Source organism: Meleagris gallopavo, chromosome 1 (assembly GCF_000146605.3).
Source record: "Meleagris gallopavo isolate NT-WF06-2002-E0010 breed Aviagen turkey brand Nicholas breeding stock chromosome 1, Turkey_5.1, whole genome shotgun sequence".
Classification (NCBI taxonomy): Eukaryota; Metazoa; Chordata; class Aves; order Galliformes; family Phasianidae; genus Meleagris; species Meleagris gallopavo.
This window is the reverse complement of record NC_015011.2, coordinates 120429734-120454596: the sequence shown is the minus strand read 5'-3', so window position 1 is coordinate 120454596 and position 24863 is coordinate 120429734. Positions and strand designations below refer to the sequence as shown.

The window sequence follows — 24863 nt, the reverse complement described above, 5'->3', positions numbered from 1 at the left end:
CCTCAGTCCTCAAAGCATTTGAGGCATCCAGACAGAGAGGGTTTTCTTGAATTTGACATTTCAGCTTGAACTGCATGTAGCAGATGTAATGCTGTTTACACTGGCACGTTTCACTAAGTTAAGCCCTGCAAGTGTTTAGGTGTAAAGGTAATTTTTGACCTGATCAGTATTTAATTTTGATTTTTTTTTTTTTTGTCTTAAAGTTGATCCAGGACTCGATGAAAATAGATGAAGAAGATAAGGGAGAAAAATGTGAAAGCAATAATTCTGGCGTTGAAGAAGTTGTAAAGGATTCTACTCCAAACCCATTAGAAAAATACATGAAAATAATTCAGCAGAGGAGGGAGCAGGAACTGGCACATGAGGTGATTATTCTTAAAAGGGGGATCTCAAAGTATTTATATATATATATGTGTGTGTGTGTGTGTGTGTGTATATATTTTAGGTATCAGTGTATTAGCATAAATATGCCCTCAATTTTTAAAATCCTGTGTTTAAATATGGTATTTTGAAATCCTAATTAAAATGCAGCAGTTTGGATCTATAAAGGTCAGTTTGCGTTCCACTACCACAGCTGACCATATTGACAGCTCGAGGATGGAAGGTTTAGATTGGATGTCAGGGGGAATTTCTTCGCAGAAAGAGTGGTGAGGTGCTGGAACAGGCTGCTCAGGGAGACTGTGGATGCCCCATCCCTGGAAGTGTTCAAGGCCAGGTTGGATGGGGCCCTGGGCAGCCTGGTCTAATGCCAGATCCAGAGGTTGGAGGCCCTGCCTGTGGAATTTGGCTGGAATTTGATGATCCTTGGGTTCCCTTCCCACCCAAGCCATTCTATGAATCTGTGACAGAATTCAGCCTGGCAGAAAGAGAAATGTGGCCTGATAGAACAAGAACTTGGGTAAACACAGCTTCGATGACAAACTGCTGCACACTTCAGTCACTATCCCAGACTGTTTTTCCAAAGCTCCGTTATTCTGCATGCAGTCGTTCATTGGCAAAAATGAGCTGGCTCTTCCAAGTGATTTTTATTTTCAAGTTAGGTGCCCTAAAGAGCAGAAGCAATTATTACTCGCTTAAATCTTGATTTAAGAATCAGTTACAAAAAGTGTGTTTTCCTTTGGCTGCCAGGATTCAAAAAAGGAAGAAATACAGGACGTGTCGCTCATAGAGGGAATCACATCTAGCGAGAAGGATGACAGGTAAGGATCACACATTTCTTCTAACGACTTCTGTTAATAAATACAGCGTGAAGTAGCGCTAAGAAGAAATCTGCCTCTCAAAAAGCAAAATAAAAAGCAATAAGCTAGTAATAAAAAATAAAAATATTGGAATAACTGAGCATCCTCCCAATTTTCATACAGGTAAGTTGTGAAATTAGAGTCTAGGAACCTACATTCCATGATCTGTTTCAATAGCTGTTGCAATTAAAACTTCTATCTGCAACTGAGCAGCGTCTCAGTTTCTTTACATAAAACTGAAGCCTGAGGGATTTTTCTTGGGTAATGACCCGATGAAAGTGTGTCCGTGCTGTACCTGGCAGGCAGTCTGTTATTTGCATTGCCTCCAGCTTTGATTTATTGGAAGCATCGTGGACTTCTGACAAACTGGTTCACACGCTATTTCAGAGAGGTTTCTGACAGCCTGTGCATGTCCTACATTTCCTGTGGGTTACCTCTAGAGATCAATAAAGAAAGATACGTTGCCTTTAGTTCTTATATAGGGGATAAATATCTCCATGATAGGGGAAAAATATCTCTATCAATCCAATATTTTGATTTATTCGAAGATGTACAAGTGAAAATGTTTCTAAGGAAAAAGTAGAGTGCATTAAAAAATTACCTATATATATATATATATGATTCAGTATGATCTGTCTCTTTGAAGTGCTATTTTACATACTAGCCCTTATGCTGGTTCTCCTGAATTACACCTGGATGGTGTTCTTTTCAGTGGGTGAGCACTACAGAAGGATGAGATGGGAGTGCCAATGGATAGGGGAGGTGGCCCACACTCAGTGCTAAAGGCTTTCTTACTCAGTTCACAGGAACAGCACAGATGGACATCAACTAAAGTGGTGATTATGTGCAGGCTCTTAAATTGTGTTGAATTTTTAACTTCCACTTTAAAACAAACATATATTTAAAATAAGAAGCTACTTAAGACTCATACCATATTTTCCTCCCCTTCTGTCCCGCATACAGTGCTGCAGGCATTTCTCATGGAGACGATGATGACAACTTCTGGTGAACAACAGCAATTGTTTGGGTTTTTGTTTTTAACTACAATAAAAATGTTTTTAAAACATCTTTCTGGCTGCAAAGGAAGTCATAAGAAGCCCTAGGCCCAGGAATTGCAAGCTGTGCAATTATAAATGAATAAAGCTGATACTGAAGTCCCACTGCTTCAGTCACTGCACTCCAAGAGTCCCGATGCATTACTGATGTGGGTGGAAGAGGAAGCACTGTAAATTGGTGTGTCCAGGTGAATGGCCTTGGTCTTGAGTCCCTCGAGTCTTCTACAGCTTTTGAGGTGTTTCCTGCCCTCCCCCCCCTTCCTCACCACTTACCAACTGCAGGACAGTGAGATAAGCAAACTTTTTGTTACGCATACACACTGTTGTATGTTTTAGAGGCATCTGGTGGAGACCCTTGGCTTGTATGACAGAACCACGTACATCAACTTCCTTGTTACTGCTGCAGCAGCAGAAGTGAACACTTCTAAAACCTTATCTCATGTCTCACTTTGTTGATATTCACCAGCCCAGAATGGAGAGATTCAGATAAAAATGCTATTTGACTCATCTTTATTTAAGCTTTGCATTTTGTAGGTAGAGAATAGGCAAGATTGTTAGACTTTATTTACAGTATAAAATACAGTATTTTTATCAATGGAGTAATTCTGGGTGGCAGCATATAGTACAACTTGCAGTGTGCTGAGGCTGCTGCTCCTCCCCTACCTTAGAAGAACGTGAAGCCCAGTTTGACAAAACATAGGGGCAAAACCTGAAGGTCTGCCTTGGATTCATGTGGATTCCCATAAACGAGACAAACTTGACTTTTTAAAATGGAGATTAAAAAACATTTCCAGGCTAGACTAACTTTATATGCTGCCAAATTTACAAAAAGAGCTTCATTTTGTCTGCTGTCAGGAAGGGGATGGGTAGTGTTTGTTGCTTTATGCTGACCTGGAACAACTACCAGTACTCCATGCAAGGAAGACTTGCTGACTTACCACTCTGAAGCACACACCTACAGGGCAGCCTCCTGCTATACATTACCAAATGGATAACAGTGAACAGAATGTGCTTCACTTCAGATAGAGATAATAAAACAGATGCACTGGTATAGAGTAGCTACGGGTCTGTTTAAAATAAGCATACCACGAGTGTTGTCTATTATCTACAAATATTTATTTTAACACTTGGATGTAACTACAGGAAGCCCTTGGCACTGATAGAAAATATTGATTCACTGTTAGGTTACAAAAATTTATACATAGCAAAATTTAATGCTCTTTACATAAAAATATTAGACTACTTAAACAAAACTTCAAAAACTCCCAGTAATAGCTACACTGAATTAGAAAAGAATTAGGCTTTAAGACACTGCCTCCATTATTACCCTTATGCAAACACTGGGCTAGAACATCACCTGCATTGCCGTAGAAATGTCTCCTTCATGCAACAGGTAAGAACATACACTAGGCTATTTGTCATATTTGCTCTACACCGACCAACTCTGACCCTCTTTTAAACTGTAAAATCAGACTTCAATATTTAACAAAAAAGAAATTATATATGCAGTTAACACCCCCTCCCAAAATGCCTCTTTTAATTCTGACTTCAGGAAATTTTGTGCTTCCTTTGACTTATACTCAGCAAGCAGTCAAAACTATCAAACCACACGTCAGCATAACATGGGTGTGACTCAAATACTCTTTTTTTTCCCCCCAAACGAATGATGCATTTTACTTTTCCCCCAACATTTATATATATATATATATATCATATAGAACAAACACCAAATATACCATCACTAATACTCAAGATATCACTGAAAGCTTCTGAAATAAAACATATTAATTAGAAGGCAGACTTCTATGGGAAATGACTTTAAGATGGCACCAGTTTGTGTCGTCGTTTTCTGAACACCACGTTTTCTTAATGTGCTAATTAACTGGTAAAAAGGAAAACACATAAGCACTGACTATAAATTTGCTAAGCACCAAGATAGAGAAAGGTGGACATCCTGTGTTCTGTTTTATGGCTGTCGTCGTTACTGTTTGTGTCAAACTCTGCAAACTTTCTCATCTGCTCATTTGGAATAGTCACATCAGCGTCATTTTAATAAGGTAACACTTTTCACTTACAATGTAGGATAATGGTCTCCTGCCACTATATAAATGCTAAGACATTTATAGAAAATAAATATTAAGGCAAAGCTGACATTTATTTTCAAAGAAGGGGATCATTATCCAGATCCAAGCGTCTACATTCCATTAAATAGTTAATAAAAAGATTAACACTTGGGACAGCTGCGCAACACTCGGGTAAGCACAGGGGAGTGACTGCTGCATCGTAAAAAAAGTGTGGCACAAAAGTAGATGGCTGTTCCTGTGGCCCGTGTAAAGAGTGTTCAGAGTGCCCTATTACAACTTAGGAAATGCTGCAACAGCTGTGCTTTCAAATGAGCACACACTGCTGTCAGAAATCTCATCCAGCCGCAGATTCGTTTGGTGTATAAACCGAGATCCTAAGAGATCTTACACGTGCCTGTGTCTAAGGGCTGCACAAATCCCTACTGCTTGCTGGTTTGGAGCACCCGCCACAGTTTTGTGCAGGACTTCATACTGCATGTCAAATAGTAAATATCAAAAGTCTCGAAGAATAATTTGGTCACTCATTGTGAAGTGTTGCCTTTTAAAATGCCTGGAATAAAACCTCCATTCTCTGTGTGAAAGGATGGAAGATTACCCATGGGAAGATTTCCCTACGAACGTGTTCCAGGAGCTTGAACGTGAAGCTTTTACACTTCTCTATAATTTTGTTTGGTAGACACACATCTTACTGCAGAGCAGCTATTTGTTGATTTGTCAGAGCTACAGAATTCTTCTGCTGAATTACTGTGGCAACCATTTATGTGTAAGAATTGAGTTGCTCTTTTGACCGAGACTGGATATCCTGAAGCTCCTGCTCTTCTTTTGCTTTGATATCTTGGTAGGCCTGCATTTTGCTTGCATCCTTTAAGTAGGCCCAGTTAGAAGACAGTATCATGAGGAAGTGGATCTGGAAGAGAAGGGTGAGCATGATGGCTAGTGAGCATGGCAAGAGGCAAAGCAAGCTGCTAGTTAGATTAATAGACGCTCTTTACAATAACAACCAAAAAAAAAGTTACTCTACGTTAATAAGCATTCTGTTATTAAAACAAGCACAGAGGCTATTTTCAAAGGTCTCTAGAATTCTGCATGCTAATTTCGAGGTTGGTTATTCACAACTTAGAGAAAGTTAGTATCACGGTAATTAAATGAGCTACAGGGTTGTACGGATCAATTAAAATGCAGAATGGGGGGAAGTGAGAAAAATAAACGTTTGTTTGTACGTGGCAATTTAGAACATCTGCAATCTGGAGGTGCTCAGAAAAACTGCTTCCTAAGGTGGCGGTGCTTATGTATACTCAAGCCTAGATCCTGGTAATTCTTTTCCCCCAACAAGCAGATGAGAACTCCACCCTCCCCCCTCGAAGAAGTCTGAAATTGTAAACGGTTTTATTTAGGTGAACAAGGCTACAGTAACACATGGAAAAGTTAAACAACAAAACACCAGTCCAAAACTAAGCAAAAGCATGCAAGCTCTGGGTTAAGAAGTCTTAATCGTGTATCGTTACAACTACATTTTAAACTCCCACAGTCTAAGTTCAGGTCTTCAGGTGAAAACTCTTACATGTAGCAACTGTTTTGTTTTTTTAAATTGTGGGGACTTTTTCTAGTTTGTGAGTTCATCTCTTTCCAATTTCTTTTCTCCACGCTTCATGCAAAAAAAATCTACATCTGAAAAACACTGATTCACTTCTCCTTTATTCCCCCCAACAGTGTAAAAAATGTCTCTATGCTCTATGCATGGTTTTGCTTCCTGTGCAGTCATACTTACATTTTTTGAGATCTGGCTACTGAGAAATCAGTTACTAAAGTGCAAGCCACAAATAACAAACTATTTATATGTTATTTCTTACTAGCTTGGGGCCCAAAACCAGAATGTGATTGTTTGACGCCGAGCTAATACAGGATGCATTGCCTTCCAGAGGGAGTGATTTGGCAATTGTTTGGAAATGAAGTAAAAGAAAATAATCAACTTAATCATCTATGCACCAGAAATACAGCCAAGTAATTCATAGTACTGGAGCTTCTCATTTCTGCCAAAAGAGACTGGCACTGCTTTATTACTCTTTTTATTCCGTATCGTGTATATTCAGCATGCTCGAGGTTTTTGTAGTTGTCATTCACAGTGAAGAGTAAATGAGTAATTCTGTTCCAGAATATTTGTTTTAGAGAAGAGTGTTGGAAAGCAAAATGGAGCCGTCAAATGAAAACATCCCATCTTCAAAAGAAAATTTGTGAACAGTCCCACAGTAACTGAATCCTCTCAACATGACAGAATAGCCAGATCTCATCCACATCATAGTTCATATACAAGAAGTCATTTTATTAATCTGATAAACTAAATGAGGCTTATTGAAGCTATTTACAATTACTGTAACAAAATTCAGAAAGCTAGACTTTTAGCCTAGGGTGTCAGTGGTATTTTTCAAGCTACGCAATGCAGCTCTTTACTGGGCTTATACAATTTAGAATTTAGTGCAGCAATCTTCCCGACTCTTAAACTTCAAAACAGCATAGTTATATGTAGTAGCCATCATGTAGATCAGCTGGTGGAAGAGAACAAAATACAGGAGAGTAAGACACAACAAGGTGACGGCTCAAGCCTACTTGGGCAACTGTCGATACTTTTACAACAGATGCTATTTAGAGCTTCTTCCAGGGTGAAGATGCAAGATAAATTACTCGCCATTTATCCCTTGAGTAGAAACTACATACAGACCTAAGGCTGTTTTGCCAAAGGACAGGGACTCTTACACCTGGACTTGGCACTGCAGGGTTGGACTGGTCAAACTGCCTGGGTCCAGACATAAGAACGGCATTCAAGCTACTAATCTCATAAACTACAAGAATGAAAAGAAATGGTGGACATAAGAATACCAATAGTGGGTAAAAGTGGGATTTTAAAAGGACATGTGAAGAAGTTTTCTTCCTAAGCATAGGGTGGGTGGGTTAAAATGACTTCCTAAAGCAGAAGTAACTTGTAATGACCGAAGCGGAGCAGCAAATAACCAGATGATTACAGCTTGTCCTCCTTTCTGTGTAGGGTCACTATTTTAAAGATGCATAAAATTTGGTCTTAAAGCATCTTAAGCCTGAAAGGAACACATTTTACACTAAAAAAAGTAAAAAATTCTACCCACCAATGCTATGACAGTGGCACCAGCTCCAGCACAAGCCACAATGAACAGGTGGTAAGACATGTAGAACTAGAGAGAAAAATACGTTAAAACACTTTAATTAAAGTAACTGAGGATGGTATAAAACACATTTCAGCTATTGTAAATAATAAAAAATATGCTGTCTTCATAGCAAAGAGTTCAAAGCTTTAAAAAACTAGAACGTTCAGAAAACTCATTTTTTGGATGCACAGAGACAGAGCACTTTCAATATTCTGTTTAAATCAGTCTCTTTATACTACTAGTATTAGTTTCCTCAAGAAACTGCCATCAGTTTCTAGCTACGACCCTGTGCCTCACTCAGCAACCTGGAGGCAGAAGGCACACACAGGGCGTCTGCATACCTCATTCGTGTTGCAGATGTTCTCCAGGATCGGACCGCAGGCTTTGCCAGGTACAGCGTTCCATGGGATAATACCTGAAATAGTACAGCAAAAGAAATCACTAATTTTAGGAATTGGTACACACTTTCTGTTCCTTTCTCATCTTATCCTCCCACTCGCCAGTTGCGTTCCCATTTTGGGCATCCACACATTGACCAGCACAGCTTTGAATTGGCAGGAGGAATTAACTCGCTCAAACTACGCCTTCTCTTTCTACCAAGGCTTCCTGCCAAGCTGTGTTCTCAGATGTGGCTTTCCCATATGGCAGCCAAATGGTCGGCTTCTGCACTTCAGGTCCAGTATGAGACTGGAGCTGCCTGCTCTCTGACTGGGGACCGAAGGGGATCAGCTGCACTTAGAGACACCTGGCACCATTCAGGACAGCAGTGCCTTACAAGGTTGAGTTCTACTCCACCAAGTAGGTAAAAAAGCAGTAAGTGAGAGCTGCTACAAGGTCTGGTGTGCCATACCCTCACATACTCCTAATTACTTCTCTTATGTGACTGAAAATCAAAAAAGTCAACAGGATCTTATGAGTTTAAAATAATCTAAACTTTTAGACCCATTACAGATGTAAAGCTTAAACAGAAGCCATGGCTCAAAAAAGGAAAACATGGCTTTGCCTCTCCATTGTAACCTATATTTCAAACTCAGCTGGTTGGAATTAGGTCACTGATACTATCTCAGGACAGTATGGCTTTTGGAAAGAAAAACTTCACAGGATTTACTTTAAAGCCACTTTGCTGCAACTGCAATATACAGTTGAAGACCTCCAGTTATGGCTGCCCCCAGAGCAGAAGGAGCAAGGAAGCACAAGCAGCCAGTTCTGTGAGTAATTAGAAATCAGTATAAATTCAGTAATGTTTGAGGCAGACTGTTCACTGCTGGTTTTTGCTTTTCAGAGAATCATAGAATCATTAAGGCTGAAAAAGGCCACTAGGGTCATCTAGTCCAACCACTAACCCATCACACCATGCCCACTAACCACATCCCTCCCTCCACGTGTTCCTTGAACAAATGCAGGGATGGTGACACCACCACCTCCCTGGCAGCCTGTGCCACTGCCTCACTGCTCTTTCTGAGAAGAAATATTTCCTAATATCAAACCTGAACCTCCCCTGGCACAACTTGAGGCCATTTCCTCTTGTTCTGTCTGAAAGTAACTGAAAGTAATAGTTAAGGCACAATTCAGGCATTACGTAAAACAGCCTTCTGATAAGAAAAAATATATACAAATAGGTTCAAGAAAACCTCAAGAATCTGGTTATCTCTCAGCTCTGCCTCTAAGCAGTTTATTTTGAGGCCGATCTATTTTTACACCTAATATTATAGTATTGGAAACTGCTACAGAATCATTTTAGATAAATGACTTGCCAGTTCAGTTGAACTGATTGCATCTGGAAAGAGATCAATGTAATCTGAATTAATTAGAAAAGCAATAGCACATCCAGGGACGCAAGATGCTTTTGCATTTGGTTCGTTTGATAAAGCTGAAACAAAACTACTGAAGACAGACCAAGGAGAGAGGATAAAGCATTTAATCAGGATTTGAGTAAGTACCGTATTGCCTGATATCCACACAGATCTGGTCTCCTGGAACCGTCATGTTTATCTGAAGAGATTTGATGACTTCGCAAGTTGACCATATGTTATAGAACATAAAGACAGGCACAGCAGAGAAGCCAAAGACCCCGAGCCAGGCCACTCCAAGCACATAGGTGAGGAAAACAAACTGGGCAGAGAAAAGACAAGCACTTCACATTTGCTCTTTGAAAAGAATACTTGAATTTTCCTTAAAAGTTCTTCGATACAGTCTTTAAACATACTTTCAGAAATTAAGTAATGAGGTATTTAACTTCCATTAACATACTCTCGTATTTCCATGCATATGAACAACCTCAGCTTAAAAATACTTTGCTGCTCTCAGTGCTACTGAGAAAGTAATTCAGGCATTTCTTTTCTCATCAGGCTGCTAGAACAAACAGCAAGGCCTCCTGAACCAGCAACCTATTCATTTCTCAAGAGGCTCAGTGAAGCAGGGATGCTGGTTGTAGGCTAAAACTGACAGAATGCCAACAGGAGTCAGCATAAAGATTTTTTTTTTGTCAGCTGTAATATACCAGCACTTCCATGCAACTTGCAAATCACAACAATAGAGTGAATCAATGTTTGCAGAGCTCTTCTCTGCTCCCTGATTTACTGAAATCAATTACGAATGTAACAAATGAGAACACCTGTTTTTGAAAACACACTATGTTCATTATAAATCAGAAAGCTGGAATTGATCTAATACACATTGCCAAGAAGAAAATTACTTACTTCACTTCAGAGAAGATCATGGAATTTCCCACTGAAATTTGATGGTTTGTGTTCTCTTTTTTTAAAAAAAAGAAATTACCTGCATTTTCCTTGGTGAGATTACCAGGTATAGCACTCACTGCTTTGGAAATCTCCAGCTTCCTCCTCCCACCGGACCTCCTCTCTCTTCCCTCTTCTTCCAAGTTAAGTTTTATGGTGAGGTACTACTCAGAGCTCTGGCATCAGCTCCTAGCTCACCCCTCCTTGAGAAAGTTTGGAATCAACTTGCAAAGCGGGGAAACTTTTTTTACACCTTGTATACACTTTCTTACTGTTATTTAACTCTAGGTAGACTGGGAAGGCTTTACTTTGCAGCAGAACACTGATGCTGTACTCCTATGTGAAACCTGTGTGCCAGTGCAACAAGAATGGGAAAAGCTCTGATGGGGGGAATTGTCTCAGCCTGGCCCCAAACTGAACAAATCCTGCAGTGGAGGAAGTCTGCATCCTCAGAGGTGTGTCCAGCCACACCGAGGAAGGCTGGAGATCTTACAGCAGTGGTTCAGCGTTTGGTTAGGTTTGTAGGGAAAAAAGGTGACACATGGGCAGCTGGAAGTACCTGTAAAACTAAGACAAACACCCCAAAAAACAAACAACTTGTCTTGAATTTATATACCACTGAACTGAAATACTCCACTTTTTGCCAAATGCTGGAAGATCTCTCACTGGCCTTCAGTATCAACCAAGTGGATCAGCTTAAAGGATTTCTGTAACTATGCTATGAATAAAAAGTGGGCTTGCATGTGTGTATTTGAAATGTCGGTGAGAAGGAGAACACAAAGCCTTCAACTCCTACAATAGCTATGAAAAAGCACAATCGATCTCACGTGTAATAGAGATAAACTGTTGGAAACAGTTACTGTGTGTTACCACAGCCAGGAGATCAGTCAAGTCAGAAGTCTGTCTCCTGTAATAATCCTATGCGACTTGGAGGGGACTGCCCCCAGCGTAGTGATGTCAAATTGGCAGAAAAACCACTGGATGCCCAAAAGCTGCTGCATGCACCCAGCTGCAGCCACCAGACTGCAAAAATATTATTTCTGCTCGCAAACCTTGTGATTTTCTGCGCGTCACACTGGTATTTGTGTATGCAGCTAACAATCATGTGCTTGCAACTACCCAACTGCAGAAGCAATTATCCACAGTAATGGAATGCACATATGTCTACGTTTCCACTGTATTTTGCATCTTTGGAAAATGCTGTTTTAGACATAATTTTGCTCCACAGCGAAGATACTTTCCAAGAATAAGAACGAGAGAATAGCTGCTTAACTGGGAAATGATCAGATGCCTTATTTTTATTAGCTCTCGAAAAATTCAATAAGCATCCAACAGCACAGCAGAAAATTGTTAACCTTCATGAAAATAAACACACATCTTCTTTGTATTTAGCCGGCTGAAAGGACATATTTTTTAAGTACAGGATATAGGCTGTATATTAAAATGCAACAGTCACATCAAAAGCCTATGCTCTTCTCACCCACACTTTCCCATGGGCGATCTGTCACACTGCTTATCTTCCTCCAGAACTATGAGCTTTGAATTCAGATTTTCAGCAATAGCTTTGAAATCCTCTCTCAGAAACACAGTTATGTTGCTGTTCTTGCAGAGTGCGCCCTAGGGGGCAACGTGGGTGAGAATCTGAAGTTTTATTTTTAGTTAAACTTTGTTTAAAATGTTGTGCTAATACAGAAGAATATTGAAGAGAAGAATGGCTTGAAACTTTAAGGCTCTAAGTGTTTCAGCTTTGCAAAAAAGACTCATTATTATGCCTGTATCCCTTCTGCCATCTGCAAAAGCAAGATGGAAATATTTGATTCAAGTGCTGTGACGTTGTGAAGCTTCATTCATTGCTGTTTGTTTGAAGGATCCAGACATCCTCATGTAGAATAGACTGAGGAAGTCAGAGGCACTGCAGTCTGCTACTTAAATAGCTCTGCAAACCACAGCCCTTTTACAGTTTGCCCTTACCATTGTTAGCGCCGTGTTCGAAAGTGCAGCATTAATTCTGTCTCATATTGAGCGCTTCAAAATCAGTTGCCTCCACGAGTTTTGAACAGTGAGTTCAGCTTTAGCAGGGGGAGGCCTTGGAAGCACCCCAAAAGTCAACATAGAGTTTGGATTTGACCGAACATCCCTGAAGCTCAAAGAAGAATGAGCAGCAGGGATTGGCTCTGCTCACCCATAAGGAGTTAAAGGCAGCAACAAGACACTATGGTTCAAAAAAACACAGGAGTCAAACTGAGCCTGATGGGTTTTTGCAAGGAATGGCAGCTGTTCCCACTTCCAGCACTACTCACCATTCCACTGATGCAGCGGCCACAGGCTGTTGTTTTGAACTCTCCATGCAGCTCCTTCACAGCACTTGTTGTATAAAAGCCTTCTGCCAAAAGGATTATTCCATACAAGAAGAAAAACGATGCAATGCCATAAATTACATACTGCATTAGCTGTATTCTAAAACAGAAAAGAAAAAAAGACACAATTATATTTCAATCCTATTAAAACAAAGCAAATTCTCCTAATCGTAACAGGTATGAGACAATTCCTTTTTCAGAAACACAGCTCAGGGCTCTTTGATGCATTTTAAACGAGTGGGCTGCAGGTGGATGCTACACTGACTGCCCCACTGCCACAGGCATACCCTGCTGATGTTCATAAGTCCTGTGTCTGCTCGAGCATCTCCTGTTTGTGCTGTGGTTCCTGCGCTGAGTGCTGTTAGTCATAAGTGGAGGCTTCCATTTCATGCCTCCACCACAGAGCTGTGCTTTCCTGTGATTGATCCTGACACTGGACTTGGGGAATGTCTGATAGCTCCAGCATAGGGAGAGTGCACTGGGGCAGAAAAGGATCTGATCCACTGGCTGAACTACCAGGCTCTGTGCTGGTTCCCTGGGCTTGGGGGAAAGAAGTAGTCCCTGAAGTTCACCACTTCCACCTGTAAAATCCAATTAATGTGTGTTTGCAGATGTCTGTACATTCAGTGACACTTGTTTGCAGTGAGTGCTCTTGAGCCACAGCCCAGGAAGGTACTTCCAAGCAAGCAAACCACTTCAGCATCTTAAGTCACACTTAAGCTCCCCTAAATGCAGGTAGATGTTAAAAAAGTGAAAGAAATATTTAGACAACCCTTCCATTTGAGATACTCTAGAAATGTGCAGAGGAAGGCTACAAGGCACATGCCTTGGATCTTATCTGAGGAGGTTCTTCATTCCCTACAAATCTACTGTCAGCAGTGACACCCTTAAGTGTTTTTATTTTGGCTGCAACAGTTAACAGAAAGAATCATCTACAATATCAGCAATCTCATCACAGATTCAGCAAACATGCTGACTGGTTTGAAGGACCAGAACGGCAGATCTCCTATACAACATTTCTTCTGGTCTCAAAAATCACACTTGATCATAGAATAACAGAATCATAGAATGCTTTGGGTTGGATGGGACCTTCAAGGTCACCTAGTTCCAACCTCTGCTATAGGCAGGGACACCTCCCACTAGACCGGGTTGCTCAAAGCCCCATCCAGCCTGGCCTTGAACACCTAGAGGGAGTGGGTATCCACAGCCTCTGTGGGCAACCTTTTCCAGTGTCTTACCACTCTCACTGTAAAGAATTATCATTAGCACTAACTTCTCCACAACTTATATTCTTTAAAAATATATATATAAATGTTTGTTAGGATGAAGATTTTTAATGAAGCTATTTGCAGAACAGAAAGATTAATTTTATAGACCCATACTGCTTTTAATTTTTTTAATGGTATATATATATATGTCTTTCCTCAGATTTTTTTTCAGTTCTTACTACTCTCCCTAAACTGGCTGCCAGCACAGATATGCGTCTCTGAGGAACACCTGCATGATTTAGCTTCATTTGAAGAAAACTGATTACCACAATTTACATAGTTAAGCATTACCCAGACAGAACGTAAACCTCTTGCATCAAAACAGGATATTGATCATTTAAAATTACATGTGGGAAGTGAACTAGCATTTATGTTTATTTTCCAAACTGATTCAAAATAACAGGATAAATCCATTGCGCCTGTGCTGTAAAGCATAAAGAAATTAACTCATTTGAGGGACAACAGAATTCATTTCACTGTCACTAACAGTCTAGAAGACTATGGATGTTACTAAAAATTAGCAATATGAAACCTGGCTAAAAATCAATTCCACAAATGGTGGCCCACTAGTATATTTTTCATTGAATGTACATCTCTTGACCTAAAATTCTTTGCCCTTTTCTGTCACTTCATCTCTCCAGCATTTCTTGTTTGCCTTCAACAGAGCTGGAGCTCTTTGGTAAGAGTCTCACAACCCCCAGCTGCTGAGGCTGCCTTGACAAGAAATCTTGTCAACAACTCTCCAAAATGCAAAGCTTGTGCCTGCTGTGGCTACTTTTGCAATTTCATTTGCAAATTCTAAGAACAGCTGCTCATTGTTTCTCTCTAAATTTTTATGCTAATGGCAGCATCCCTGCGCTTCACACAACAGAGAACCCAGTGTCTAGCAGCAGGGGGGGCATGCAGTCATAGAGGATCCTGAATTTGGGCACTGGCAGGAAGAGAAGTCCCAAAAGATTGCTGTAGTGCTCTCAGAGGATGGGAAGAGGTGAGCTGTGGCAGTCTTGGGCTCAGTACCTGCAGATTTGTGGTCTGTGTCCACATGAGCTAAAAGGGAGGCTATTACCAAGAAGAAGCCTCTCCCCCAAAAATGGAGAATTAAGTGCACTGGACTGAACTGTAATACAAAAGTCTTCAATTGCTGTCCTAAAAACTGGGTATTACGGTAGATGAGCAAAATCTTCTCAGCACAGGGTATATATAATGCCTAGATGGTGCTGGGAAGAGCAGCATGGATTCAAACCACCAATCCATATACTCAGGTTCTCAGTGTTAAAAGCAACTGGATATTTGCTTCAGTGGGGCTGGTTACAGAGCCAAGATTGTTCCCCCATTGTAATGATCACCCTAGCGAATAAGAACCAATAGCCTCGTGATTCCAACACATTTATTTGTGAAATCTAATTCAAGTGTAGGATCTTATCTTCCGTGTACACAAAGCTGCTTCTTCACTCTGGGCACATCATTGCCTTCTGATGGCTGACAGAAGCTGGGTGCTACTCTGAAGCAGTAGGTATAATGCATGTATTTTAGGGGTCTTTGAAATTGATGTAATTAATATAAATGGGTTAAAGCAGGATACACATGCTGCTTTTTTGTGTGTAAACACTAAAAAACACCAAATAACACCCGAAGATGTTGGACAAACAAACATACCAATGCTTGGGGATGGAGATCGAGATGCGAATCCATCTCTACCTGCTCAGCAGGAGGGTGTTAGGATGAACAACAGGTCTTCCACAGACAATGGCAATGGGAGGCATACTTACACTTCACTCAGCAAAGCATGGTCACTGGCAGTCGTGGAGAAGTGCTGCTCAAGGATGGACACGGTGCCCGTTAGCGCCACATGGCCGCAGCCACAGAACAAGGCGACCCCCGAGAAGCAGAGAATGGTTGCCACCAGTGAAGCATATGGCACTCCTCCTAGGCACTTAATGCAACATTCAAAGCAACCTAAGCAGAAGAGAGAAAGCAAAAGAAATGTTATGAGCAAAAAGGAAAAGAATATTCAGTCTCTGCTTGGTAAAAAGCCACGGAGAATAAAAAGCCGAGACACTGTCACTGCACTAAGCAAAAATCTATAGATGGTGCAAGAAAGCATCATCAACACTGACCTACAGATATGTCAAAGTGAGCTCAAGGCCCAGAAAGTGGGCCGAGTACTCCCAGTTTTACAGGATCAAGAGGAGATCAATGAGACAGCCTGTGAAATGGAAAAGGAAAAAGAAACACTTGTCTGAAGTGGACCACTGTGCTCCAGCTGCTGACAAGAGCTCACCACACTTCACCACTACTGGTATTAAAGACACGAGCACCAGGTGTCCTGGCACTGCTCAGAAAGCTGGAGAAGCACACAAGCCAGTGAAGCCTTTTGGAGAAATGAAGGATGTGTGGAACCCATGGCGGTCTGCAAAACCTAACTACTCTGCACTCTGCCATGGCTCCTGAGTAACTTTGTCTAAATCCATATACGGATACAGATCTATCAACAGAAAAAAATTAGTGGGCGACAAAGGGTAGCCATTTTTATTGAGTGGTGAGATGGAGCAGAATTACACAGACAATACATTTCGAGCTTTATAGGATGCACTGGATTCACAGTGATCCCTGACTACAGTCCGCAGTAGCATAATCATAGTTTTAATGAAATTTATTGCCTAAGCAGTCTGAGTTAAGAAAACGACCCCCCAGAACTGCTGCTGGCAAACACTGCAATAAGGTCGCAGCAGTTGAATTACCAGGCTCCTCCCGACCGCGCTGCCTGAAAGTCCATCTGCTTGCAAAGCTGGGAAATGTAAATCGGAAACAAACACAGCTTTTAACTGCGTTATAATGGTAATGGCAATCCATACCAATTCATTACTTCAGGGTGACGGCATTAAGCTGTCTCCATTAACGTACATTTCATACAACTGCGCAAAGCACAGCCATTAGGACACCGTTCGATGCCGTGCCTGGCGTAGCCAGATCCTGCTGGACAGCACAACATGAAGAAATGATGTGCAGGTATGGGACTGCTGAACCTACATGTCCCAGTGTCCTCAGAATCCTACACCATGTCACAAGCATAAAAGTCTCCACTTTGAGTGCCACTAGCAAGTGCCTAAGTCAAGCTACAGAAGCTACCACCAGGGAAACAACCTATGAAATGCCACTTTGCTAACTACGGGTGAGGTGTAGTTGCATGGGAGCAAGCCTGGGAAGCATTTGTAGCTGAGTCCATAGCTGAAAGCCGCACAGTGGGAGCTGCCTCCAGGACAGAAGTGCAGCAACAGCCACAGACATGGCAGTGGGGCACTCAGAGACGAGGCACAGCAAGCAGACACAGATGAGCACTATCACAGAAAATCATCTCTGGTATTCATCTTGTCAGAGATGTCCAGGGTTGAGCTCAGACAGCAGACCTTGCAGAGCGAACCTCAGCTGTTGTGCCTGGGGATGTGCCTGATGGCAGTCCCCAAGCCACATGTCAGGCATAAGGACAGTTCTACACGTCAGGCTGGCTCACCTCCCTCCGCACTTGCCTCCACATCAGACCCAAATCTCCAAGAGTTAATTCTGGAAACTGCTGCACCTGGCTTGGGATCAGCATTAAAGGCCTGCCCAGGCCTAATGGCACAGCAAGTCAGCAGAGCGTGTCCGGCAACGCAGGGCCGCAGCCTGGCACAAAATGGCCTCCCAGGTCCTACTGTGAAGGAGCAGGCAGCCAAACACCTGCTTGCTGGTTGGTGGGCAGGAGGTCAATCACATCAACGATCAACTCATGGAAGGATCTCATCAGAAATGGGAAATAAAAGCAGCTAGAAGCAAAGCCAAGAGACTCTTGAGCAAACTGATGGTGGCAATCCCCCTCTCTCTTCCAAGTCACTAGCAGCAGCACACAGCACCTTTGTGGCTGTACTCTGTTGTCTCACCCCAACAGCTCAAGTATGAAGGCACACCACAATATTTGGGTGGTCTTCATTGTATCAGGTCAGACCACGGGTCCAGAAAACCCTATGAAGTCTGTAAGGTGATGCAGAGGAAGCTGCCCAGATGTGGAACTGCAGGAATCACTCACACCAAGCCTCAAAGAGAGGCAGATGGGCTTCAGCTTACAGGGGTATTGCATGCAGCCAGCTTCTAAGTGAACAAAAGCAGCCCAAAACAGCCCCTTTTCCATGAAACAGAATCCATGTAGTTGTTGGGCAGCCAAATCAACACCAGAGCTTCTGCACAGCCTCTTGCTGGAAACTAAATTCATTCCCCACCTGGACAACAGAGTTGGTTTTATATATTTATACATAGAGAGATAGATAGATAGATCTCCCCTAAAACAAAGGAAGCTTTCAAAACCAGCTAAAATCAAATGTTTATCAAGCACTAAGACAGTCTTATCCAGATGCCCAGACTAGCACTGAAGCAAGACAGGATTTTTTCCCAAAAAGAAAGCTTCCTAGGCAACCTGCTTTACGATCACTCTCTGCAACCCCAAGCCAGCAAGTACCCACTACCATATGACTCAAACCCACAATGTCTGCCTATTTCACAACCACTTTTACAAATTAGCTTGATAACACACTGATGACAAAAGCAGGCTGAAGGCCTGTAAACTAAAGCTGATCAAAATAAGAAGTTTTAGTAGAAAATTTGAACTAATTTTTTTTTTTTTAATTCTCACATGGCTGACACACTGAAGTTTTCAGCTGCACATCTACTTCTATCACAGCAGAGTAAAAAATTTAAATATGAAACTGTGTAGCACAAGTACCCATCGTTGCATCTCCCCTTTCAATGGCCATTTTGTGCAAGGCATCACTAGAACCTTTTGTGCAACTCAGCAGAATAAAAACATTTTTTGTCCCCAGGCTGGTGAGCAGCAGTTGCCATGGAGGCAGGTTAATAACAGCCCAATGATTTGCCCAGGGCTGCCTGTGATCTTGGCTACAGATTTAACACACTCTCAGAAGGAGGCCAGCTAAAACAAGGACTGAGATTATTCTCTAGGGAATGAATGCTATTAAACACACACGCACACACACACAAATATTCTCGCTAAAGGACTAAAATAAAGAGAAAGGAAAAAAGACAGGAACCAGCTATTCTTTTAATCTCCTGGAAACTATCAGTCACAGGAAATTGGTAAAGGATGAACCTACATATGTACACAAATCAGCAATTGGTTGCTTAATGTATGAAGAATAATTATATAATCTACCCAGCAGTGTACGGGCTGTTGCATATATGCAGGGGCTTAGCTATTCAATTTCCCGTGTCAAACGGCAATTGTGTTGCTAAACCTTCTTTGGTACTTTAAGTACAGCTTTAAGATTTAAACTCAGAAAAGCAAGGTAATGCAGAATTAATGGAAAGAGGTCTTAAAAAAAAAAAAAAAGACAGCAATTCTCAGACTCTGACTTATCCGACTAAGGTCAAGATGGACTGGAACGACAATGTCTGTGCTAAGAAAATGACAAAATGCAATACACTGGGATCAGTTGGGTGTCATGGGTAGTCCTAGGGCTTTCTCTAGAGTTAACACAGCAGCTCTGGACGCCAGGCTTGAAAAGTTGAGACAGGTGCACATTCACAGAGCCATCACTCAAAGCAAAGCATGGGAAGCATGATGTAAAGAGTGTCCACAATACCTCCTAGACAGAAACCCAGCCAGTAAGGACTGACTAAAAGAAGGGGAAAAAAAAGGAAAAAAGAAAAAAAAGAAAACCTGAAACGTAGTTGGAAAAGCTTCCCATTTCAGGCAATTAAACCTCAGTGCTGCAATGGCCCCTTTCTGAGTCGGCTCCCACTCTTTTTCCTTAGAAGTTCAATTCCTTTTCACATAAATCTGTCTTTGTTTTTTAAAGATGAAGCACTAGTTTTTTTTCCTCGTTGCTTACACCCTGCAATTGCATAATGCATTTTTTGAAATCCTGAGACATGGTACATCTGTCTAGTTTACACATGGAAGAAGTGACATGGCCTCTTCCACCCCAGAAGAGTCATCTCTGCTGCATTCAGCACAGGCCTCAGGAGGTAAGCACTGAGGAACTGCTTTCACAATAAGAGAGTTGTAGGAAACCCTAGGGAAGAAAAAGCACCAGATAACATCTTAAATGCAGTCACTGCTTGTAAATTAGGTTCATCATTACGCATCTACATGAGCCCTATGTTGGGAGCACTACTCTCAATTAACATAAGAGGAGAACTCAATACTTTACATTCATCTCCTCTTTCCCCAGCACTGAGGATTACCTAATGCCAAACATACATAATTACCATTGGAGCCTTAAACTGCCATGTATCTTTGTCAGAAAATTAACTGTAAGTCAATGAAAACAAATGCCAGTTTTACTTTCTGACACCTGCTTCATTTTTTAAAATCTCCATTCCAAACAGCTTGTGCATGGTAGGATGTACATTTTTGTACCTTACAGCATGATTGACAGCTACGGGGGAAGCAGCGAGGGATGTGGGAATATGCCAGTACCTCTGAAGAAAAACCAGCATTTGCCTCCCTCTTCTCTGTGTGAGAATAAGACAGTATCTAGCAGTGAGATAACTTCCAGTTCTCACAGCTGTCACCCACACTAACTGCCAAGGGTCAGCAGCAGCAGTACAATAAGATATTTAGTCTTACAAGGGGGGTAAGTTTAAAGCATGTGACAAATTTCCCTCCAAGCGTTGACAGGGGCACTCAAATAAAAGTCTTGTATTAAATCACTTGAAAGTCTCATTTAAAGCTCTATTCTTACCTGTTACTGCTCTTAAATATTGCTGGTTTACAAAATATAACACAGAAAGCTAAAACTTATGTTATAAATGATGAGAAATGCTCACTTGCCACTGTTACGGATCAAGAACATCAAACAGACTAAAGCGGTAAGTTCAAGTAGAACACATCTTGTGCTTTCCTCCCACAGACTTCTTAAACCTCTTAAACAGAGAATTTCAAGTTCAGCCTTTCTTACTTTTCTCCTTTTGTTCTCCTCCAATCAGAAGAGCTGTGAATTCAGTTTCTACTGAAAGACTGATCTTCACAGGAGCCAGAAAACTTCATGCAAGGATATGTCAGCCTAGCTAGATCAAGCTGTAAATTAATATATTAATATGTTTTCCTAAGCAACGTGAATGGTATCAGCAATGAAGATGGCATGACCTTTGTAGACCATAGCCATCAGGGCTGTCACAGAAGGTCAGACCTGAAATCCAGCAATACCACCATTCCATGCCTTATGGTGGCTAGTGGGAGATGTTCCTAGCTGCCAGCACAGTGAGATTTGGATGGTCTGATCCATCCAGTCAGCCTCAGCCTGATCTCTGCTAGTAAGGAGTTACTCAAAGGACTGAAGAACCAGGTTTAAGTATCCCTTTATAAGGGTTACCAGCCTTATTTGCAACTTCTTTGGATATTCTGATACACGTGAGCTTCTTTGTTTCTACACTGTTACAGTCACACAGCCCGTTCCCCACTTCTGAGGAGGTACTTGCTGTTACTGCCCTAAGCGTGCCATCCTTAGAACTCCATTAGATGCTTCCTGCTGTTGTGCAGCAGAGAACTAAAAATCGTTGCACTTGCCTCCTGTGCTGGAATTGGTGCAGAGAACCGACCAAGAACAAGCATTTCAGAGCCTGAAAGTACCAGCACCAAGCCCCTTTTTTAAATCCATGAAGCACTAGGTATCTATGAGTAAGAATACTAAGCTGTTCCTGAATATTCCAACAACTTTTTTTTTTTTTTTTTTAAACACGATTAACAACAACAAAAATCCTTGTACAGTTTATCAGGCTGATTTGTTTTTTTCTTTTCACTAAATAAAACAGTCATATTGGAAAAAAAGAAAAAAAAGAAAAAAAAAGGCCTCTTCGCAATGCAAGACCTACATGCAATAGCATGTAGAAAGATGCTGTTAAATGACAGAGAAAATACTCTAAAAACAGAAATCAGTAAACATAACCCCTTTTCCAACAAATCTCATATCCAAACTGTCACTTACAGGGAAAAAAATAAGCACTCCCACTGCAGGAAGCAGCAGGTTAAATTCTAAGACCTGTTTAGTGCCAGGACAGACACACTGAATGGTCTTTTTACAGACCTACAGATCTACAGATCTAATTTATCTTCTTTAAATTTATTGAAATACATACACTTGCCATTTATTCCATTCCCATCCTTCTGCAAGGCTCATTAAGTTCACAGGTGTTCTGAAGGCATCATTTTCAGACAGCACAATCTATAAAATATGAATCACTACTTCCACACTCACTGCAAGCAACCTCCCCTGGTGGTTTGCTATGTGACAGTGAGGAGCTAGACCTGCACAAGAAGGACACTGCCACCCCGTGAGACTGTAGCATCAGAGAACTGCTCTTGCCCAGCTTTATTCCCTTGCACAAAGGTCTGGCAAAACATTGTCAATTTTAATTCATGTCTTCTCTGTTTTACTTTGGGTCCATGAAACAATGCAAATAACACCAGAAGAAATACATTTGATTTATGCTATGGAAAAGGCCTTACTTCCAACTGGTACAAAAGGGACCCCTTGAGGACGGTTATTTTTTAGCTGGAAGCTACTACCGGAGAAGAAAATTAAGTAGATGCTTTAAAAAGAGACTTCTCACATAAGGAACAGCTCAAGCAGTACTGATAAAAGCTTTGGCATTATTCTTCCTGCAGACTCGTTCTAATATTCTACTATGCAAAGCAGCCCCTTGGGACTCTCACACAGCCTGAGCATGTGGAAAGGCTCATTGATACACAGAGCTCAAAGAGCAAACATATTGCATGAGCAAGGGCAGCCTCTGGTCCAAGCTGTGCTGTAACTCTCAGTTGACAGACCATCAACTCACTGCTTAAGATGCCTGAAGACATTCTTCCTCAACCTCACTCTGACCTTCCTCCCCTCAATTCACCTATTCTTGCCTTCTCAGAGAAACAATCAACAGGGATTGCAAGGATTTCTGCCTCAGAAGCTGGTAGATCAGGTGATTATTGTGCACAAGCTCAAGCTAAAGAGGTGAAACAGATGAGCAGAGTGCCAGAGATACTCAAAGGCCTGGACATCCACACATGCTCACTGGGAGAGGCTCAAAAGCACCTAAGCACTTCAGTCAAAAGGGTCTCTTCAGAGGCTCTGTGAAATATTCTTTAATGATATCAGGGTTTCCCTGAGCAAACTCCCCTCCAACCCATCTGGAACTTGGAAAACACAATTTCTAAAGCTGACTTGATTTAATCAAGGGCAAGTATCTTACCTGGGAGACAGGAGTTGTGGATCTTAGCTCCACCCTTCTGGCAGTCACAACTGACTTCACTCTCCACCAGCCGTCAGCACATGACTTTTGCCACATTGGATTTCAGCCACTACTACCAACTGCTTCCCCAGATGCCTCCTCCCCAGCTACAAAGAAGCAAACAGAAATACAGCCTCTCCCTATATACGGTTAAAGGGCCAAAAACAGTGTGCAGGAGGCATTCTGCCAAGTGAGTCTAAGATTTGGTAGATAATTTCTCCATTTCAGAGAAGCCTGGGGATGCCAAGATCTTCTGTAGAGGTTCATCCAAAATGGAACGAGAGAAGTTACAAGAAACCTGAATCACTACTAAAGAAGTCCTCTGCCCTGCAACAGTCACCATGTAAGTATTTCCCCAGCTGATGTTCAACCACTCCATTTTCAAAATTTCAGCTTGCTTCAGTAAGGGTGCAAGCTGAGAGAACATAAGGAAAAAAAAAGATTCTCAAAAAGCAAACAACGCCCACTTCCCCTGTAATGCCTACAGCTCAGCTTACATTAAGCAGCCAGTGCTAAGTATCTCTTTCTAGAGACAGAAATGCTTCCTGGAGAAAAAAGATTGTTTTAGGCATTTTGAAAGGCTCATTGAGTTTGCAGGTGCTCTGAGGATGCCCTGGTTCAAGCACTGCAGCAAATCTCACATTGATTCTACCGTTATTACTCAAGTACTCGATGAAAGCTTAAAGTGGCAGAAAAGAGATCATGTTGTACATGAAGACCCTCTGACCACAGCAGATACCACGGGGATGCCTGAGAGGGGCTCTCTTAGTGATGTCTGCACTGACATTAACAGGTCAGGTGAGATAGGAACAACCCACACTGCACAGAAACTCAAAAAATAAGGTGAGTTGTCAAAGCAGCTTGAGCTTTTATCTCAGCACTCCAGCCAATGTCACGCAGCAGCAGAGAGCTGCATACCAGTGCTGAAGGGAGGTGTGTTACAGCAGGTGTGTTGTGATTAAAGCCACATTTTTCCTGCAGTCTAAGGGAAAGACTAATATTTTCACTGTGGCTCATTCATGACTGGCAAGTTGGACTTGCTCAAGACCTACTCAGAACAGTCTTGCTGCTGCCTAGAAACCTTTTAATTTATTTAAGTGCAGACTTATAGCACCTTTCTTTGAACTGGCCTCTCTGTTGCGTGGTTTGGTTTCTATCAGTAAGAACCCTTTCTTCTTCAGCCCTTCCATGACAAGGCATCACATTTACCTACATGTTACTATACAAAGCTTCCCAAGTCAGCTTGCAAAGGGTTCTGCTGTCTAAATAAGGGTTTCTATTCCCATTTAGGTGCCAGACTCCCAGCTGCCATGACAGAAGGCTGTGAGTCTCCTCTGCGTCCGGCTCATCTGTGCCAGCACATACGGACATGTCTCAGCGCTGGGGACAGCTGACAGGGCACAAGGCCCTGATAATCAGGCACCTGGCCTGTTCCCTCCATGCTCTTCACAGACCAGGAAAGCAGCATTCATAATCTGTCACTCCTCCCTAAACCTTTTATTCTTGTACAAAGGATCCCACATATACAGATCTGAAGTTTTGACATGTCTACAGCCAGCTGCGAGTCTGTGACTGGATCACTTATCATAAAATAGGGCCAAAATGAATATTGATACCGAAGATGGGAGACAGAGGTCATGATTTACTACCTAAGTACTTGCAAAAGAAAAAAAA

The 24863-nt window shown here is 41.7% G+C and overlaps 2 protein-coding genes across 5 annotated transcripts in view; one reads left to right on the top strand and one right to left on the bottom strand.

Annotated features, from left to right (window-relative positions):
* The window catches only part of OFD1 (OFD1 centriole and centriolar satellite protein), a 29074-nt gene extending 26768 nt beyond the window's left edge, over window positions 1–2306 (top strand). Inside the window, exons 20-22 of the mRNA XM_010726377.3 lie at window positions 204–365; window positions 1129–1199; window positions 2202–2306. Coding sequence (XP_010724679.1) covers window positions 204–365; window positions 1129–1199; window positions 2202–2247 — 279 coding nt within the window. The 3' untranslated portion in view covers window positions 2248–2306. The remainder of the gene's footprint in view (window positions 1–203; window positions 366–1128; window positions 1200–2201) is intronic.
* A 483-nt stretch (window positions 2307–2789) lies between these two features.
* Window positions 2790–24863, bottom strand: part of GPM6B (glycoprotein M6B) — a 31348-nt gene continuing 9274 nt past the window's right edge. For 3 of the 4 annotated variants that reach the window (XM_010726386.3, XM_010726405.3, XM_010726393.3), the window contains 6 exons: window positions 15686–15872; window positions 12592–12748; window positions 9494–9665; window positions 7895–7968; window positions 7515–7580; window positions 2790–5284 (listed from right to left, as the gene is read on the bottom strand). In XM_010726386.3, coding sequence (XP_010724688.1) covers window positions 5135–5284; window positions 7515–7580; window positions 7895–7968; window positions 9494–9665; window positions 12592–12748; window positions 15686–15872 — 806 coding nt within the window. In that variant the 3' untranslated portion in view covers window positions 2790–5134. Of the gene's footprint in view, window positions 5285–5955; window positions 6921–7514; window positions 7581–7894; window positions 7969–9493; window positions 9666–12591; window positions 12749–15685; window positions 15873–24863 lie in introns of those variants that run through there. The other variant, XM_010726400.3, reaches the window with a different exon arrangement.